Raw genomic sequence first — 21,558 nt, forward strand, 5'->3', positions numbered from 1 at the left:
AAGAACCAGCTTTTAGTTTTATTGATCTTTGCTATCGTTTCCTTCATTTCTTTTTCATTTATTTCTGATCTGATCTTTATGATTTCATTCCTTCTGCTAAATTTGGGGGTTTTTTGTTATTCTTTCTCTAATTTCTTTAGGTGCAAAGTTAGGTTGTTTATTCGAGATGTTTCTTGTTTCTTAAGGTAGGATTGTATTGCTATAAACTTCCCTCTTAGAACTGCTTTTGCTGCATCCCATAGGTTTTGGGTCGTCGTGTCTCCATTGTCATTTGTTTCTAAGTATTTTTTGATTTCCTCTTTGATTTCTTCAGTGATCACTTCGTTATTAAGTAGTGTATTGTTTAGCCTCCATGTGTTTGTATTTTTTACAGATCTTTTCCTGTAATTGATATCTAGTCTCATAGCGTTGTGGTCAGAAAAGATACTTGATATGATTTCAATTTTCTTAAATTTGCCAAGGCTAGATTTGTGACCCAATATATGATCTATCCTGGAGAATGTTCCATGAGCACTTGAGAAAAATGTGTATTCTGTTGTTTTTGGATGGAATGTCCTATAAATATCAATTAAGTCCATCTTGTGTAATGTATCATTTAAAGCTTGTGTTTCCTTATTTATTTTCATTTTGGATGATCTGTCCATTGGTGAAAGTGGGGTGTTAAAGTCCCCTACTATGATTGTGTTACTGTCGATTTCCCCTTTTATGGCTGTTAGTATTTGCCTTATGTATTGAGGTGCTCCTATGTTGGGTGCATAAATATTTACAATTGTTATATCTTCTTCATGGATCGAACCCTTGATCATTATATAGTGTCCTTCTTTGTCTCTTGTAATAGTTTTTACTTTAAAGTCTATTTTGTCTGATATGAGAATTGCTACTCCAGCTTTCTTCTGATTTCCATTTGCATGGAATATCTTTTTCCATCCCCTCACTTTCAGTCTGTATGTGTCCCTAGGTCTGAAGTGGGTCTCTTGTAGACAGCATATATATGGGTCTCGTTTTTGTATCCATTCAGCCAGTCTGTGTCTTTTGGTGGGAGCATTTAATCCATTTACATTTAAGGTAATTATCAATATGTATGTTCCTATTACCACTTTTTAATTGAGATCCGTGCTGGGTAGAGTAATCTTGGTTGTAGGTTTTTCTCCATCACTTTAAATATGTCCTGCCACTCCCCTCTGCCTTGCAGATTTTCTTCTGAAAGATCAGCTGGTAACTTTATGTGGTTGACATTGTATATTATTTGTTGTTTCTCCCTTGCTGCTTTTAATATTTTTTCTTTGTACTTACTTTTGATAGTTTGATTGGTATGTGTCTTGGCATGTTTCTCCTTGGATTTATCCTGCATGGGACTCTGCGCTTCCTGGACTTGACTGACTATTTCCTTTCCCATATATTAGGGAAGTTTTCAACTATAATCTCTTCAAATATTTTCTCAGTCCCTTTCTTTTTCTCTTCTTCTTCTGGGACCCCTATAATTCGAATGTTGGTGCGTTTAATGTTGTCCCAGAGGTCTCTGAGACTGTCCTCAGTTCTTTTCATTCTTTTTTCTTTATTCTGTTCCTGTTGTTTTTCGTGTCTGTCCCCAGTGGCTAAGGTTGGTTCAGTGGGTTGAGTAGGTTTCCTGTTTGAGGAGACTAGTGACTGTGTTCTGGTGCATGAGACTGGATCTTGTCTTTCTGGTGGGCAGGTCCACGTCTGGTGGTGTGTTTTGGGGTGTCTCTAGCCTTATTATGATTTTAGGCAGCTTCTCTGCTAATGGATGGGGCTGTAGTCCTGTCTTGCTAGTTGTTGGGCATAGAGTGTCCAGCACTGTAGGTTGCTGCTCGTTGAGTGAAGCTGGGTCTTGGTGTTGAGATGGAGATCTCTGGGAGATTTTCGCCATTTGATATTACGTGGAGCTGGGAGGTCTCTTGTGGACCAGTGTCCTGAAGTTGGTTCTCCCACCTCAGAGACACAGTCCTGAGGCCTGGCTGTAGCACCAAGAGCCTTTAATCCAAACGGCTCAGAATAAAAGGGAGAAAAAATAGAAAGGAAGGAAAGAAAGGAAAAGGAAGGAAGGAAGGAAGAAAGGAAGGAAGGATGAAAGGAAGGAAGGAAGGGAGGAAGAAAGGGAGGAAGAAAGGAAGGAAGAAAGAAGATAAAATAAAGTAGATAAAATAAAGTTATTAAAATAAAAAATAATTATTAAGAAGAAAAATTTTAAAAAGTTAAAAAAAAACAAAACGGGACGGTCAGAACCCTGGGACAAATGGTGAAAGCAAAGCTATACAGACAAAATCTCACCCAGCAGCACACACATACACACTTACAAAAAGAGAAAAAGAGGAAAAATAATATATCTTGCTCCCAAAGTCCACCTCCTCAACTTGGGATGATTCGCTGTCTATTCAGGTATTCCACAGATGCAGGGCACTTCAAGTTGAATGTGGAGCTTTAATCTGCTGCTTCTGAGGCTGCTGGGAGAGACCTCCCCCTCTCCTCTTTGTTCGCACAGCTCCTGGGGTTCAGCTTTGGACTTGGCCCCGCCTCTGCGCGTAGGTTGCCCGAGGGCGTCTGCTCTTCGCTCAGACAGGACAGGGTTAAAGGAGCAGCTGATTCGGGGGCTCTGGCTCACTCAGGCCGGGAGGAGGGAAGGGTACAGATGCGGGGCGAGCCTGCGGCGGCAGAGACATTGTACCAGCCTGAGGCGCGCCGTGCATTCTCCCGGGGAAGTTGTCCCTGGATCCCGGGACCCTGGCAGTAGCGGGCTGCACAGGGTCCCGGGAGGGGAGGTGTGGAGAGTGACCTGTGCTCGCGCACAGGCTTCTTGGTGGCGGCAGCAGCAGCCTTAGCGTCTCATGCCCGTCTCTGGTGTCCGCGCTGATAGCCGCGGCTCGCGCCCGTCTCTGGAGCTACTTTACGCGGCGCGCTTAATCCCCTCTCCTCTCGCACCAGGAAACAAAGAGGCAAGAAAAAGTCTTGTCTCTAAGGCAGCTCCGCGCCCGTTTCTGGAGCTCCTTTAAGCAGCGCTCTTAATCCCCTCTCCTCGCGCCCCAGGAAGCAAAGAGTGAAGAAAAGGTCTCTTGCCTCTTCGGCAGCTCCAGACTTTCCCGGACTCCCTCCCGGCTAGCCGTGGTGCACTAACCCCTTCAGGCTGTGTTCACACCGCCAACCCCAGTCCTCTCCCCTATTCTTTTGTTTCTGTTTATTCTTTTTTCTTTTGCCCTACCTAGGTACGTGGGGCGTTTTTTGCCTTTTGGAAGGTCTGAGGTCTTCTGCCAGCATTCAGTGGGTGTTCTGTAGGAGCAGTTCCACGTGTAGATGTATTTCTGATGTATCTGTGGGGAGGAAGGTAATCTCCGCGTCTTACTCTTCCACCATCTTCTCCTGATCCCCTCATAGTCGTTCTGATTTGCATTTCCCTGATGATTGATGAAAGATGAGGTTGAACATTTTTCACGTACCTGTTGGCCATCTGTATATCTTCTTTGGAAAGATCCTCTGCCCATTTTTTAATTGGATTGTTTATTTTTTAGCTGTTGAGTTGTATGAGTTCTTATTTCCTCCACATTTCAAATCTCTTATTTTTTCATATTGTACACATTGAAGAATGCTTTAAACTAGTTAAAAGTTAAACTGGTACTGACACAAACATATCCCCCCAAATCAAGAAAATTTAAAAAAAAAATAGTGTTTAGTTTGGAAAGAGGCAGTGTTATTGGTGAACAAGAATAAAAATTTCAGTTGAGTCATTTTTAAAAAAGAATTTAATTGGTTTCAGAATATAACATCCTTCCTGATGATTTCAGATGGCTTTATTTGTTCATAAATAACTACTTTTGATTTAGCCTCTTTTATCATATGAATGCTTCATTAAACAAATGGAGCTCGCTCATTATAGCCAAGTGGGGCTGTATTCAACCATTTGGTGACGTTGAGCGTACGTGGTTGTATTTAACAGTAAAAGCCATTTATCTGGCCTTTTGCCATCTGGAAACTCTAGTTAGTATTTCCCAATATAAATCTTCAATCTGCTAACCAGATTGATACTGGCATTTAGCTACAGTGTCACAATGTCAGAAAGGCCTACCCAAATATAAACTAAAGAACTCTGTAATTTCTTTAGAAAACACAACAAAACTAAGCCAGGAAAGAAAAGTACATTCTTCCACCCTAGTCATTGTCTGGGTTAAAAGCCTACATATTTAGAAGTTCTTTAGAAAACTAAAAAGTAAAAAGAATTTTAATTTTTTTCTCCCTGGAAAAGGCCAGTGACTTGCACGTTCAGATTTGCCAAAAGGTTACTCCTGTAATAAAAGGTAACCATGAAATACTGAAAAAAATAGCTCATAAACTGTCAGTTTTCTCTCCCCATGCCCTGCCCTCTTTCTAAACAGTGATTTCTGAAATTTGAAAGCACAGTAATTTTATTTTAAAAAAGTCTTTCATATAATCCTTGGGACATTCAGATTTATTTTTAGATTATACTCATTCCTAGGACCTGCAAAGGTTTGCAAGAAATGCTCTTCATCTACTTTCTTTAAGGCAAGTTAAATACAAATTTGAGACTCTGTTCTTATCAGCGTGGCAATAAATTTTATATCGATTTTTATTGGGGCTCCCTCCTCCACGCTGCAAGGTCTCATGCAGAGCCAAAACACTGGGGGACTCCTCTGGTCCTCTGCAGAGTAGCTATTAACATGCCCCACGTTTGAGCCCGCAGGGTCCGTTGAAGTCTTGCTCTGCAGCGCTGTACTGTGTAGAACTCAGGGGATCTTGCAGTGACAGAGCCCCAGTGTCTAGGGGCAGCCATCCTTTTTGAGACACTGCTATTTCCCTTGGCCTCTGAGGAAAGGAGAGCTTGGATCCCCTCTTCTCTGGGAAGTTGGCTAGCATCCGTGCCCTTCCTAGTAGTCCCTTTTCTCCTTTCTTCAGCTCAGAGGTAGCCCCTCCTACCTCCTCTTCCCCAGGACAGTTTCCTCAGTGAGCCCAGGCTTTCCCTAGAGATAGCCTGTTTGTCTTTGGTAGTTTCAGCTTTCCACCTTGCAGAAGCCTCTGAGGTGAGGAAATACAGAGTGCTGGACAAAGCAAGGCTTGGAAGAGGTAGGGGAGAGGAAAAAGAAAGAGAAAGAACTTTTAATGTTTTCATTTACTGCTTGTTGTCATCAACATTTGTCCTATTCATGTCTGGTCATCACATGTTGGACAGCATTTCTGCATTTGGAGAAATTTCCACATTATGAATCCATCTCCTTAGAGTCAGAAGTGAGAACTCAAATTTCCAGCATCTTTTGCTGCTTGGACTTCGCTCTCCAGTTGGAGGCACTTAGGTGAGACCACGACTTGGAAGAGAACCGTGTGAGAAACGGGCTCTGTGCTGAGCTTAGGCAGCAGGAGAGCATGGCTCTGGGGGATGATAGTGTTCTAGGGTTGAGTGCCTGGTAGAGACCTGGCAACAGTACTAGTTGCAGTAAGGTTTTGGCATTTAGGGTTTGGTGACAGGGACAGATGCAGCAGTTTTCTCATCAAGCCAGTTCTACAGCATAGTTTTGGATGTTTTCCTAGAAGTTTAGCCTTGAGCTTGCTTGTTTTTCTAGTCATCTCAGTGATTCTGTGAACTTAAAATCACATTTATTGAGGTATAATTTACGTACAATAAAATACTGTTTTGGGTTTATTGTTTGTTGGGTTTTGACAGATGTTTACAGTCTCCTAATAATCACCACAATCATGATACTGAATATTTCTATCACCCCAAAGAGGTTATGCCCCCGTGTAGTCTTCTCTGTGCCCCCTTTCCTCTCTGCCCTAACTCCAGCCCATTTTCTGCCCCTGTGGTTTTCCCTTTTCCTTAATACCGAATTTTTAAAAACCGTGAATACATATTGTATATAGTTTTTGTTTCTGTGTTCTTTCACTTAGCATAATGCCTTTGATATTTATCCATGTTGCATGTATCAGTAGTTTGTTCCTTTCTGTTAATGAGTAATTTTCCAGTGTATGCCATAATTATTTTTATCCATTCACAAGTTGCTGGATGTTTGAGTTTTTTCCAGTTTTTTTGGCTATTGTGAATAAAGATGCTATATGAACCTATAAAAAAACCTATGCATGTAGGTTTTTTTTGTGTGTGTGTTTGTATGTTTTTACATCTCTTGGATAAATACCTAGGATTGGAATTGCTGGATAGTATGGTTAAGTGTATATTTAACTTTGTTAGAAACTGTGAAAATATCCCCAAATGACTGTACCACTTTGTAGTCCCTCCAGAAATGTATGAGGTTTCGAGTTGCTCCGCATTTTGGGCAAAACTTGGTATTGTCAATCATTTTAATTTAACTCATTCTAGTTGATGTGTAGTAGTACCTCAATGTGTGTTGTTGTTGTTGTTGTTTTTCATTTTTAAAGTCTTTATTGAATTTGTTACAATTTTGCTTCTGTTTTATGTTTTGGTTTTTTGGCCGTGAGGCATGTGGGATCTTAGCTCCCTGACCAGAAATCAAACCCACACCCCCTGCATCGGAAGGCGAAGTCTCAACCACTGGACCTCCAGGGAAGTCCCCTCAATGTGATTTTAAGTTCCATGTTGACAAATGAAATTGAGTAATAAGAATTTTCATATTCTTATTACTCATTTGTATGTTGTCAATGGTGCGCTTAAAAAATTGGGTTGTTTGTCTTACTGAATTGTAACAGTTGTTTATATATTGTAAATACAAGTCCTTGATGTGTTTTGAAAATATTTTCTTCCAAACTGTGGCTGGTTTTTGATTTTCTTAATAGTGTCTTTTGAAGACAAGAAATTGTTAATTTTAAAAGACTAGTTTATCAATTTTTTAAATAGTTCATGCATTTTGTATCCTAAGAAGCCTTTTCCTAACTCAGAGTCATGGAGACTTTCACCTATGTTTCCTTACAGAAATTTCATAGTTTTCACTCCTACATTTAGGTTTTTGATCCATTTCAGGTTAACTTTTATATAAGGTGTAAGGTAAAGGTAAAGTTAATATTTTTGCATACGGAGGTCCAATTCTTCCAGCACTGTTTTTTGAAGAGTATCCTTTTCCCACTGAACAGCCTTGAAATCTTTGTTGGAAATCAATCGACCATATTTGTGTGGATCTGTTTCCGTACTCTCTGTACGTCTGTCCTAATGCCAATCCTACACTATCTTGATTACCGTAGCTTACAGTAAGTTTTAAAAATCAGGTATCGCAAGTCCTCAAACTTTTTTTTCTTTTCAAAATTTGGCTATTTTAATCTTCACTTTTACACATACATTTTAGAAGCAATTTGTTTATTTCTATAAAACAGTTCACTGGAATTTTGATTAGGATTGTATTAAATCAATAGATGAATTTGGGGAGACTTAACATCTTAAGAGTATTGTCTTTTGATCAATGGCCATGGTTTATCTCTTTATTTATTTAGGTCCTTACATTTTTCTCAGGAAAGTTTTGTAATTTTCATCGTATAGGTCTTGCAGATATTTTGTTAAAGTTATTCCCAAGTGTTTCATCTTTTTGGTGCTATTGTAAAAGTGGTATTATTTTTAAATTTTAATTTCCAAATATTCACTGCTATTATATAGAAATATAGTTGATATTCATATATTGACCTTGACTTCTGCAGCCTTGGTAAACTAACTTATTAATTAGAATTTTTTGCTTTTTAGTAGATTCATTAGGATATTTAATGTAGATGATTGTGTTATCTGCAAATAATCTGTACAGTTTTACTTTTCCCTTTCCAATCTATATGCCTTTTGCTTCTTATCTTTGACTTATTGTAGTGGCTAGGAACTCCATGTTGAATGGATGTGGTGAGAGCAGACATCCTTTCCTTGCTTCTGATCATAGGAGGAAAGCAACTTTAGCCGTTAAGTGAAAGTTGTCTTTTATCATTAAATATAATGTTAGCTCTCTATTTTTTTTATAGATGCTTGTTATCCATTTGTGGAAGTTTCCTACTCTTCCTTGTTTGAAGAGAGTTTTTATGATAAACAGATACTGATTTTTGTCACTTTTTCGGTTCCCATTGAAAAGTGTGTGTGTGTGTGTGTGTGTGTGTGTGTGTGTGTGTGTATTTTTTAGTATATTGGCTTGGTAAATTATATTGATTTCAAATACTGAATGAACCTTGCATTTAAAAGGGTAAACGTCACTTTTGTCATTATTAATTATTTTTCTATATATTGCTGGATTCAATTTGCTAATATTTTGTTAAGGGCTATTATGCCTATATTTAGAAGGGTTATTAGTCTGTAATTTTCTTTGCTTGTATTGTCTTTGTTGGATTTTGGTATCAGGGTAATGTAAGCCTCATAAAATGAGTTGGGGAGTGTTCCCTTTTTTTTCTGGAAGAATTTATATATGGAATTGGCATTATTTTTTCATTAACTGTTTGGCAGAGTTCACAGTTGAAGCCATTTGGACCTGGTGTTACCTCGGTGGGAGAATTCTTAAATGCAAATTAATTCATTTTTTAAAAAATGAACATAGGGCTAGTCAGGTTATATCTTTTACAGAGAGCTTTGGTAGTTTGTGCCTTTCACGGGATTTGTTCATTTCATCTGTTTCCAAGATATTAGCATAAAGTTATTTATAATATCCCTTTATTATTCTTTTAATGTCTCTGGGATCTGTAGTTATGTCCTTTCCTTCATAATGGTAATTTATGTCTTTTCCTTTATTTTCTTGATAAGTCTGGTTAGAGATTTATCAATTATTGACTTCTCTGAGAACCAGCTTTTGATTTCAGTGATTTACTCCATTAATAATTTTCCTGTCTTCATTTTCATTGAATTCTACTGTTATTTTTATACTTTTCTCTTTTGACTTACTTTTGATGTAATTTTCTTTTCCTAGTTTCTTAAGGTGGGTGTTTAAGTTTTTGATTATAAACCTTCTTCTTTCATATTGTGAGCATTTAGATGCTATTAATTTTCCTCAGAGTAGTGCTTGGTTGCTTGCCTTAAATTTTGATTTGTTGTATTTTCATTTATATGCAATTCAAAAAATTTTCTGATTTTCCTTGTAATTTGGCCTTTGACCTGTGAATTATTTAGAAGTTAATTTTTATAAATATTTGATGATTTTCTATATTTCTTTCTATTGAGTTCTAATTTAATTCATATTCCCTGTGTGATTTAAATTACTTTAAATTGGTTAAAGTTTATTTTGTAGCTCAGAATATGGTCTATCTTGGTGAATGTTCCATGTGCATTTGAAAATAATGTGTATTCCATGATGTTGGGTAGAGTGTCCTAAAAATATCTCATTTACGTTAAGTCCATTTGTAGTGTTGTTTAGGTCTTCTGTATTTTCACTGATTTTTTCTTATTTATTGATTTTTACATATTTGTTTTATGTAATTGTCAATGACAGAAAAGTGTTCCACTCTCTATGATTGAGATTTTTTTCTTTTTATCCTTTCAGCTCTATCAGTTTTTGCTTCATGTACTCTGAAGCTCTGTTGTTAGATGCATACACATGACTATTATGTTCTTGATGAATTGACCCCTTTATCATTATTTAATGTCCCTCTTTATTCCTATTTTGGTGATCTAGTTCTCTCTTCACATGCTGCTTCTTTCAGACTCTTCAACAAGAAGGAAGGTCCTATTGGGGTTACCAGGCACCATTGTGTTTGGTACATCTTTTGACAGGGATCTTATGACAGCTATCTCATAAACAACTGTCTGGTCTATACGTGACTGATTTGATCAGGTGCTGATTTCTGGTATACAATCACTTGTAGCCAGGATGTGAATGAGATCCTGTGTTAAAACCATGGTGGCCTATGTAAGGAATTGCTTCATTCTCCTTTCCCTGAGGGGAATGTTGGCTGTGGTAGCCATCATATTATCATGTTCATCATAACACTGCAAATCTTGCATCTGCTTTTATGGCTTGCTTCTTTAGACAGCTAATTATAATCACATTACTCATTTTTACAAAAGGATTTGCAAACACAGATGTTCATAGGAGTCAGGCAGGGATCCTGACTGAGAAAAGTGGGCTATATTGTAGATAATAGGGAGTGGAGGGGATTGTGGCAATGTGGAGAGCTCAAAATTTGTATGAAGGGGCAGCACTAATTAATTGCCATGAGAAATTCAGGTCCACTATTACTCTTACAGTTTTTTAAGATAAGTTGGTAATCTAGAGTTTTGTATTATTAAATTGTAAGTAATTCAAAGTACTTAAAAACTCTGAGTGGGTCATATAATATAGGCCAAACAAAATATGTATGTAAATCATCTGTAACCTTGCCAGACTGTAGTCAGCCCTGTAAGGGAATTCCTAAATGGAATAGAACAACTATGTCCTAAGTCAGATGTAAAAATTGGGGGAGGGTGATAATAATGGGAGACTTGCTGTAGAAGATTCTAATCAAGGTCACATGGAGTGTTAGGAATTATTGCTGAGTAGAAGTCTCCCATATAATAGATATGCCATGGCACGAAGGGGCCGAGTAGGCAGTTGTATATACTTTTGATCACTTGAAAAGTGATAAAGGGGCATGCTAATATAGAGTGTGAGCATTGGTTCAGTACAAGGTCTTGGCCTCCCTCTGGACCTCTGTCTCATCTCTGGGCCTGCTCTTTGGAACTATACCTGAGGAAATCATTCCTATATCTGGGTCCCCTGGCATGCTGTTTGCCCTTGGCATGCATCCGGAGGAATGTTTGTGGCTGAAGAGGAGGAGCCAGTGAGAAGGCACTGCAGTGGCGTTTAAGGGGGCACCATAATACCATGGAAATACAATACTGTGATACCGTGGCACATGTATGGGGCTACAGTGCTCCAGTCAGAAGATGAGGATGTGTAATTTTATGGTAACCTGCCTTTGTATACCAACAATAAAGTATGCATATTGTTTACAGAGACTTGGCAGTGGTTCTGTAAATTGATTAATGTCGATGACCAGTGCATAATAAAGCCGTCTACACTGATCAAATTAACCAGATATTTACTCTAAATTTAGTTTAGTGCTGTGTTGATGGCCAAAGCCTAATTTAATGTCAGTTAACACAAACATTGTTTTTTAGTTAAAATGGCAGTTAAAATTACATAATAATAATTGTAAAGATAATTTCATCTGATTAAAATTTGCTTAAAATATGAAGAGAAAGTGATTTCCTTAAAAATCACTACAGTAAAATAAATAGCTAGTGGGAAGCAGCTGCATAACACAGGGAGATCAGCTCTGTGCTTTATAAATACCTAGAGGGGTGGGATAGGGAGGGTGGGAGGGAGACACAAGAGGGAGGAGATATGGGGATGTATGTATATGTATAGCTGATTCACTTTGTTATAAAGCAGAAACTAACACACCATTGTAAAGCAATTATATTCCAATAAAGATGTTAAAATAAATAAATAAATAAAATATTTAAGACCTAAAAAAAATAAAAAAATCACTGCAACGTTAGAGACTTGTTGTGTTATTCCATAATTTCCTTCAGGAAACGAGTATAGCATAGAATTTTTGTTTTTTTGAAATTTATTTCAGTCTGATGGAACTACAAAGCTTAATTTGAACAGGTTAGATGGATTTTATAATTTTTATATGCACGAAACAGCAGTTATGAAATCATATGGGGATCATATAAGCCAATAGGCATTATGTGACTGCTGATACTAACATTTGGGGCAAAAGGACAGCATAGGTCCTCCAAAATGCCATAAGATCCTGTTGATGCTTTGCTGACCATATTCCTGGAGGGAAGTGGTCTGGCAGTTGGGCTGATCCTGAAACATGAACACATGCTCCATAGACATCAGCAAACACTATTTCGACATCTCAGTTAGATTCTTGTGCCAGTTCTGCTTCTGAACTTCAGGTGTTCTGGCTCTGATGGGTTTGTAGGGGAGGCCTTGTGTCCTTTGAGTCTAGCCAATCACTGTAAATTGTCCTCTGTCTCTTCTCTTGGCTCTGCAGTGTGGATGATCCCTCTTCAGACTTCTAAGGATTGTTTGCTGCCAGCTTTTTTTCCTCTAACATGTACCTCTTGGTCTGAGAAAATGTGAATTTCTTCTTGCTTTAAATCTTGGGAAATAGAGGTCTAAAGAAAGAGTATACACAACTGTTATTTATGGTTTCAACTCCTGGGAGGAAACAGGGCCATGTGCTTTATGTCTTTCTTGTTTAATTGCTAGGAGTCATTCAGAATTCATGAGTTGACTTAATTTTTCTTGGGTGAACGTACTAAGAAAAGATTCAAGTCTGCAAATGCTGCCAATTCAACTCTTAAATTATGCATTTTACATGTAAATATTGCAAATTGTAAGATATTTTAAATGAATTTTTAATTCAGTATTTAGCATTAAAGTTTAAATTCCTGCCCAGAATTTCAAACATGGAAATACACTCTAACAGGAAATAGGGTTTTTAGGGGTTTTTTTTCTAATAAAATAGAAAAAAAAGAAGCATTTAAAATGTGAAACACACCCATTTCCTTCCTTCTTACTCTTTCTAAGAAATTCTCAATTATATTCAGTTGAATCAGTATGTTAAATAGGAATCCTGAGACACGATCACAAAGCAACTTTTTGTCTTCCACATCTTTTAAAATTTATTCAAGATCCAGTATTTCTTTTTCTAGATGAAAATTTAAGCAGGTTACACAACTTTTCTGATCATTCTTAGGTTAAAAATAAAGCAAAGCAAGAAAATCTCAATTTATACACAGAAATATATGTGTAGTTCTCAGAATGCCAGTGACGCACCCTCTAGTCCAGAGGTCTGCCTCCAGCTTCTTTCTCCTGGAAGGCTCATTAGACAGCCCTCTGGGACAGAATCTAAGGGAACCCACATGTGATCCATTCAGATGCCCTTTGCCCTGACATATTCAGGGAAAGTAGCCCCTTTTGCTGGGTGGGAATGGAATGGAACTCATAGCACACCACAGCTCTCCACAAAATCTGTTTCCAGACATTCATGCCTGACCCATTTATTCTCTGTGTAGTCCTAAAAGTTATATAGCCAGTTTTCAGCTGTCTTTGTACAAATCCTTCAGGGTAGTTGATCTTAAAACTCGCTTTGAATGGGCATCATCAGAAAATCTACAAACAACAAATGCTGGAGAGGGTGTGGAGAAAAGGGAACCCTCCTGCACTGTTGGTGGGAATGTAAATTGATACAGCCACTATGGAGAACAGTATGGAGGTTCCTTAAAAAACTACAAATAGAACTACCATACGACCCAGCAATCCCACTACTGGGCATATACCCTGAGAAAACCATAATTCAAAAAGAGTCATGGACCACAATGTTCACAGATGAATGGATAAAGAAGGTGTGGCACACATATACAATGGAATATTACTCAGCCATAAAAAGGAACGAAACTGAGTTATTTGTAGTGAGGTGGATGGACCTAGAGACTGTCATACAGAGTGAAGTAAGTCAGAAAGAAAAACAAATACTGTATGCTAACACATATATATGGAATCTAAGAAAAAAAAAAAGGTCATGAAGAACCTAGGGGCAAGACGGGAATAAAGACACAGACCTACTAGAGAGTGGACTTGAGGACGCGGGGAGGGGGAAGGGTAAACTGCGACAAAGTGAGAGAGTGGCATGGACATATATACACTACCAAACGTAAAATAGATAGCTAGTGGGAAGCAGCCGCATAGCCCAGGGAGATCAGCTTGGTGCTTTGTGACCACCTAGGTGGAGGGATAGGGAGGGTGGGAGGGAGGGAGATGCAAGAGGGTAGAGGTATGGGGAAATACGTATAACTGATTCACTTTGTTATAAAGCAGAAACTAACACACCATTGTAAAGCAATTATACTCCAATAAAGATGTTAAAAAAACCAAACTTGCTTTGAATGGGCATCATCAGAAAATCTACAAACCACAAATGCTGGAGAGGGTGTGGAGAAAAGGGAACCCTCTTGCACTGTTGGTGGGAATGTAAATTGATATAGCCACTATGGAGAACAGTATGGAGGTTCCTTAAAAAACTAAAGATAGAATTGCCATATGACCCAGCAATCCCACTACTGGGCATATACCCAGAGAAAACCGTAATTCAAAAAGACACATGCTACAGAGTGAAGTAAGTCAGAAATAGAAAAACAAATATCGCATATTAACGCATATATGTGGAATCTAGAAAAATGGTACAGATGAACTGGTTTGCAAGGCAGAAATAGAGACATAGATGTAGAGAATAAACGTATGGACACCAAGGGGAGAAAGCCAGAGATGGTGGTGGTGGTGGTGGTGGGATGAACTGGGAGATTGGGATTGACACATATACACAAATAAGTATAAAATAGATAACTAATAAAAAATAGCTTTAAAAAAACTCGCTTTGATATCTCATATCTTATATCTGACATTTTAAGGTGTTGGATGACTTTCAAAATTGTCTTTCATAGAGAATTCTGATAGCTAAAGAAAAAAGTAGACTTTTTATGTTAAGTTCTGTATACATGAGACTGAGAGTAGAGCAGATATATTTACAAATAAATTGAGTTTTTATTGCTCAGTGTTGGTTCTGTTGGTAAAGAAATATCTCTTCACCTTAATCATACTGCAAGTAATCGTATAATTTGTTTTCAGAGTTATGGTCTGTGGAAGAGTTTGGAATAGTAGAAAATATACTCTATCAGAAGTCAGAAGAAATAGGTCCTAATCTTAAGACCTTTGGCAAGGCTATCTCTTTGAACCCTAGTATCTTCGTGTGCAAATTGAATTAGATCAATTAAACAATATATATTTATTGAGTTCTTATTGTGTGCTTACAGTAATGGAGTTACTCTGGAGTTAATGTACCTCACAGTATTCCAAGGATGTTATCTTAAATAATTACACTGATGAAAGTATGATTACAATTTTGAATAGTGTTCAGAATAACGGGAACACTGCTTCATGAGACCCTGACCTAGGCTGAGGGGTCAGGAAATGCTCGTCTGTGAGAAGGTAGCACTTGAGCTAATATGAAGAATGAGTAGGAGGTAATATATTAAGTAAAAGATTGGGTGTGGAACAGAGAAGATCAGAGGAAAGACAGAGGACAGAGCAAAGGCTGTGATGGAAGTAGTCAAGAGAAATTTTATTGGTAAAATGGAACAGATTTGATTGTGGACTGGGTTTGGGAGATGATGAGAGAGTAGAAGGAATCAAGAAAGATTTCTAAATTTCTGACTTGTCCACCTTGATGGCTAGTTGAGCCATTTGCTAGCACAGGGAACTCTAAAAAGGAGCCAGATATACAGGGGACGCAGGCATGGTGGGGAAGATCAAGAGTCTGATCTTGGACGAGTTGACTTGAGGTATCTTTGAGATTTCTGTGTGGAGATGTTTAGGAGGCAGTTGTATGTAAGAGGAGAGGTTTGGGTTAGTTAAATTTGGAAGCCATTGGCTTGTATATGAGAAATGAACCCATGATAGTGAATGAGAGTCTGCAGGGAGAGAGTTTAGAATAAGAAAAGGCAGCTGATTGAGGAATGCCAACATTTAATAGGTGGGTAGAGAAGGGAGAAACAGCAGAAGAGACTGAGAAGTATCCAGAGATATGGAAGGAAATCCAGAAGTAAATTACATCACTGAAGCTAAGGGAAAGCTGTGTTTCAAGAAGGAGAGGGGAATCGTCATCACAGCTAGATGCTACTGAGAGTCCAAGAATGAATTCAAGAGTCATGGAGCCATCAGGAGGTCTCTGGGAAACCTAGGGAGAACTATGTTAAGAAGTAATGGTGGCAGGAGTGGATTGAAGACTAAATGTAGAAGAGTCTGGAGAGAGGGCAGTCCCTGGAGGGAACTGTGGGGTGGAGGGAGGGAGGAGTTTTGTTCTAAGTGGAAATACTTGAGTATGTTTAAATGCTGTCAGGAAGTCTCCAGTGCAGAGCAAGAGGCTGAGGCTACAAGAGAGGCGACAGTCTATGATAAGGTTACTAAGGAGGCCAAGAGGATGAAATATAAATTATGCTCACCTGAGAGGCTGGCCTTAGATGAACTTCTCTAATCTAAGAGGAGAGAGGAAGAAGAGGGTAAGGCAGATCAAAGCTGACTTGGAAGCAGGAAGTTGAGGGAGTTTTAATCTGATGGCTTTATGTAAAAGTCCATACTAACTTAAAATTTGGTGATTGTATAATATAGTAGTGATGATAAAAACAAACACTTATGGACTGATTTCTGTGTGTTATGTGTGATCTTTAAGTATATGTTCTCTGTAGATAAACTGTCTGGATTTGAATCCAGAGCTTACCATTTCCTTGAGCTATGTGAGCTGGTTTTTATTCTCTCTGGGCCTAAATTTCTTATGGATAAAGAATTATATATGAGGTATAAGATACTTTATAGTATTAAATGAGTTTGTGTGTGTATACGTGTATGTACATGTATATGTTTACATATAGTGCTTCATGTGGACTCTCTATGTGGTCAGTGTGCCCTAAATGTCAGCTAGCAATAGTGGTGTGGTGATGGTCACTGTCAGCCGTCAGCATCTGGTATTGCCCTCATCATACCATTCTAACGATGTGATGATGGTATTAGCCCTATTTTACAGGTGAGGCAATGGAATCAGAGAATACGTGACTTATTTGAGGCCACACAGTTAAGTAGATGAAAGAGCCAGATTTCAAACTAGACCTATCCAGCTTCAAACCCATACTTTTACAAGTTCTGAAAGCAGCTAATCTAGAGTATTTATTCTGTACCTATCTCAATGCTTGAGATTTCAGGGTTACCCTTATGTAAAAATGTGAGATAAATAAAGTCAGTCTTTCACAGCTTCTGCCACCCTGGAGGCCTGCCCTGCCAGCAGACCTGCTCTGTTTCCCTCAGCTCCCACCCCGATCCTGTGAATCTACTCTTCCTTTACTGGAATCCTATCGTATTTTGGTAGTTTTCCCATCTACATCTTTATCTTTCATTCTTAGTCTATATTGCCCTTATTTTCTTTTTAAAATTTGTATCAAAGATTGTGTGAGTTCAGCTTAAAATTAGTAAATTGAGGGTGGGGGGTATATATTATCCTGTATAGTTAGTTTAAGGGGTGGCATATTCCCTACACTTCTTCCTTGGAGTATTATCTGAAGAATGAAGTGATGGAGGTTTTTTGCCAGTTTGGTTTCCACACTTACTTTTAAAAATCTCCATTGCATTTATCATAATGATCATACCAAATATCCTCCGTTAACCCACTTCTACCCATGAGGTGACTTGTTCCTGCCATTGCCTGTTCCATGCTCAAGTAACCTCCACTTTCTGCCTCTTAGCACCTGAGGTTCATTCAACTTTCCTTTTTAAAACTTAGAGACTTTCCCTAATGTTATTTAACTTAGAGACTTTTCCTGATGTTAACAAGTGCTTTATATTCTACCACAGATGGCTTATTTTATGAAACGTTTTATCCTGTAAATTTAACTCCTAAGAGCGTCATTGGACTATATGTGAAGAACACAAAGTTTTATGGAAGGAAGGTGTTATGTATGTTTATTTTTAAAACAAATTGTAATCATAACAGTATGTTATTGTGTTACTTTTTTGGGCGAACTGAGGTACTATCACTTCAAAAGAAAACAGTTTGAGATACTGCCATGGACTTAATGTATTTTTCATAGTTAGAATAGCTTCTTTATTGGATCCCCCTGACCTATTTTAATCTCCTGTTATTCCCATATTGTACTGTAGTCCCAGGGGGCAGGCATTCTTTTGAGAAAAGATAACAGTTGATTTTGACTTGTCAGGAGTTAGCTCTGGTAAGTTACTGTTTTCTTTTTTTTGAATTTTAATAGCAATACTGAGGTATAATTTACATTCCAAAGAACTCACCCATTTAAAGTATAAAATTCAGGCCTCCCTGGTGGCGCAGTGGTTAAGAATCCGCCTGTCAATGCAGGGGACACGGGTTCAAGCCCTGGTCCGGGAAGATCCCACATGCCGCGGAGCAACTAAGCCCATGCACCACAACTACTGAGCCTGTGTTCTAGAGCCCACGAGCCACAACTACTGAAGCCTGCGTGCCACAGCTACTGAAGCCCACGTGCCTAGAGCCCGTGCTCCGCAACATGAGAAGCCACTGCAATGAGAAGTCTGCACACCGCAACGAAGAGTAGCCCCCGCTCGCCGCAACTAGAGAAAAGCCCGCGCGCAGCAACGGACACCCAACGCAGCCAAAAATAAATATATAAATTTATTTTTTTTAAAAAGTATAAAATTCAATTATTTTTAGTAAATTTATACAACCATCAAAACAATACAGTTTTAGAAGTTTTCCATTGCCCTAGAAAGTTCCATTGAACCTATTTTCATCAATCCCTTTTCCCTTCTCTCTTGCCCCATGCAGCCACTGATTTGCTTCCTGTCTCTATAGATTTGCCTTTTCTGGACGTTTCATATAAATGGAATAATACAGTATGTAGGCTTTTGAATCTGCCTTCTTTCACTTAGCAAAATATTTTTGAGAGGCTCATCTATGTAGTAATATGTATCAGTAGCTTGTTGCTTTTTATTTCTGAATGGTATTTCATTGCATGGATATACCACATTTTGTTTATCCATTCATCAGCTGATGGATATTTGTATTATTTCCATTTGGAGGTATGATATCAATAATGCTGTTATAAGCATTCATGGTCTTTGTGTGGACATATATTTTCATTTTACTTGGGTAGATTCATAGGAATGGAATTTCTGGGTTATATGGTAAGTTTGTTCCATGTCTGTGTTAAACTTTTTAAGAAACTGAAACTATTTTCCGAAGTGACTGTACAATTTTACGTTTCCACCAGCAGTGAATGAGGACAATTCCAGTTTCTCTACATCCTTGTTCAGCACGTGGTTTTGTCTTGATTATAACCATTCCACTGGATGTGTGATGATACCTTATTGTGGTTTTAATATGCAGTTTCATAGTGAATAATAATGTTGAGCAGCTTTCCATGTGCTTGTTATTAACCTTTGTTGAAATACATACTCAGATGTTTTGCCCATTTAATATTAGGTTGTTTGTCTTTTTATTATTGAGTTGTAATCGTTCTTTATATATTCTGTATACAAGTCCTTTATCAGATATGTAAGTTACAAATATTTTTTCCCAGTCTGTACCTTGGCTTTTAATTTTAATTAAGTCTTTTGAATCACAGAAGTTTTTAAAAATTTTAATCAAGTCCAGTTTATTGTTTTCTTTTACAGTTTATGGTCCTGGTGACATAACTAAGACCACTTTGACTAATCCAAGGCTGCAAAGGTTTTCTTCTATGTTTATTTCTAGAAGTTTAATAGTTTTAGCTCTTACATTTAGGTCTGTGATACATTTTGAGTCGATTTTTGTATATGCTGTGAGGTAAGGGTCTGAGTTAAATTTTTTGCATATTAATATTGAATTGTTTCAGAATCATTTTTTGAAAAGACTATTTTTTCCCTCATTTAATTGTCTTGTATCTTTGTTGAAAAGCATTTGATCATAAATAAATAAGGTTTATTTCAGAATGATCAATCCTGTGCCATTTGTCTGGTGCTCTGTCCTTATGCTAGTATTACACTGTCTTGATTGCTATAGCTAATTTATAGCAAATTTTGAAATCAGGTAGTGTAACGTCTCCAAATTTGTTCTTGTTTTTCAGTATTCTTTTGGCTATTCTAGTTCTTTGCCTTGACATGTGTTTTAGAATTAGCTTGTCAATATCTGCAAAAAGCGTGCTGCGATTTTGATTGGCATTGCTCTCCATTGTAGATCTATTTGGAGAGGATTGGCATCTTAACAGTGTTGATTCTTCCAACCCATGAACACTGCATATCCATTTATTTAGTCTTATTTGATTTCTTTCATCAGCATTTTATAGTTTTCCTGAGCATATTTTGTTGGATTTATATATAAGCATTTAATTTTACAGTGTGTTATTGTGTAATGATTCTTTAAAATACTTTCAGTTTATTTCTTATCCCTCATCACCATTAAAGCTCTGCTTAGACCCTGTCAGTTGAACTCTCCCAATCTGTATTTGAATCTGGCAAATATCAGATAGTGTCTTACAAAATAGAATAAGTGTCTTATAATATTTTTCCTTTATAGTTTCTAAGAGGTAAAAGGTTGAAAAATTTTTGTTATTTTTACTCAGTGAGTGGTCAGTAGATGTTTAGTAAGACTGTCATGTCAGTCTGTTTACATTACTGATAGTATAAAACACACAGAAGAGATTTGGTCTATCACATAACCTCTTTGTTCCTCCTTCTGTAGGTGTTGCAGCTTCCCTGGAAGTCTCCGAGAGCCCTGGGAGTGTCCAAGTGGCCCGGGGTCAGACAGCAGTCCTGCCCTGTACTTTCACTACCAGCGCCGCCCTCATTAACCTCAATGTCATTTGGATGGTCATTCCTCTCTCCAATGCGAACCAGCCTGAGCAGGTACTTCTGTTCCATCCTGTGCTACCTCTGAAATTTTAATCTTTTCACAAGAGGTGGGTAGGAAAGCATCTTGAGTACATATTTGATTTCTAGAATAAGGTGATACTTCCACTGAACCTAAGCTGTTTTAAGTCCTACTCCTGCATTATTAGTCAACTATCAGAATAAGCTATCCTCTTTGTAACAGATTTTTTTTTTAAATTAAGAGATGTCAAGGGGATCCTTCTGAGGATTTTATGTAGGAACCTGGAATTTCATCAAAACACATTGCTGACAGGAAATACCGAGACAGCAAAAGCAAAGTATATTTTGACAGGGAGGGACTAGCACTAACATAGGTGGATGAGAGAGTACTTTTTAAAGATAGTGATAGGGCTTCCCTGGTGGCACAGTGGTTAAGAATCCGCCTGCCAATGCAGGGACACGGGTTCGAACCCTGGTCCAGGAAGATCCCACCTGCTGCGGAGCAGCTAAGCCCGTGCGCCACAACTCCTGAGCCTGAGCTCTAGAGCCCGTGAGCCACAACTACTGAGCCTACGTGCCACAACTACTGAAGCCCGTGCGCCTAGAGCCCACGCTCTGCAATAGAGAAGCCACCACATTGAGAAGCCCGTGCACCACAACTACTGAGCCTGCACTCTAGAGCCCACGAGCCACAACTACTGAAGCCTGCGCCCCTAGAGCCCATGCTCTGCAACAAGAGAAGCCACCACAATGAGAAGCCCGTGCACCACAACGAAGAGTAGCCCCCGCTCGCCACACCTAGAGAAAGCCCACGCGCAGCAACGAAGACCCAATGCAGCCAAAAATAAAAATAAATTAGTTAAAAATAAATAAATAAAGATAGTGATAATATTAAGGAAGTAACATTAGGTAGTAGTACTTGATTTTTTTGGTTAATTGCACAAGTATTTTAAAATAAACAAAGCCAGGCACACTAGATCTCTTCCAAGATTCTCAAATAAATTAGGGTACGTGAAAATAGAAGCTACTATCTAATAAGGTGTATCAATTACAGGTAAAAGATCCCATAATATGCGATACCCACTGCAGAAAATAATCCTTGGAAAATTAGTGAATTGTGACCATGACTATACCTTCATCCCCCAAATTAACTTATTTCTGTTATGAAGCTTTTCGGCTTCAGTAAGCTTTTTAGTATCTAAACATATTTGATAAGCTAAGTTTTCTGATAGGAAAT

The 21,558-nt window shown here is 38.2% G+C and overlaps 1 protein-coding gene across 2 annotated transcripts in view; it reads left to right on the top strand.

The window, feature by feature from the left end:
- IGSF11 (immunoglobulin superfamily member 11) overlaps positions 1-21,558 on the top strand; it is a 160,583-nt gene that overhangs the window by 106,785 nt on the left and 32,240 nt on the right. For both annotated transcript variants that reach the window (XM_028487730.2, XM_055085161.1), the window contains exon 2: positions 20,194-20,357. In XM_028487730.2, coding sequence (XP_028343531.2) covers positions 20,194-20,357 — 164 coding nt within the window. The remainder of the gene's footprint in view (positions 1-20,193; positions 20,358-21,558) is intronic.

The sequence above is a fragment of the Physeter macrocephalus genome, chromosome 1, assembly GCF_002837175.3.
Source record: "Physeter macrocephalus isolate SW-GA chromosome 1, ASM283717v5, whole genome shotgun sequence".
NCBI classification, from domain to species: Eukaryota; Metazoa; Chordata; class Mammalia; order Artiodactyla; family Physeteridae; genus Physeter; species Physeter macrocephalus.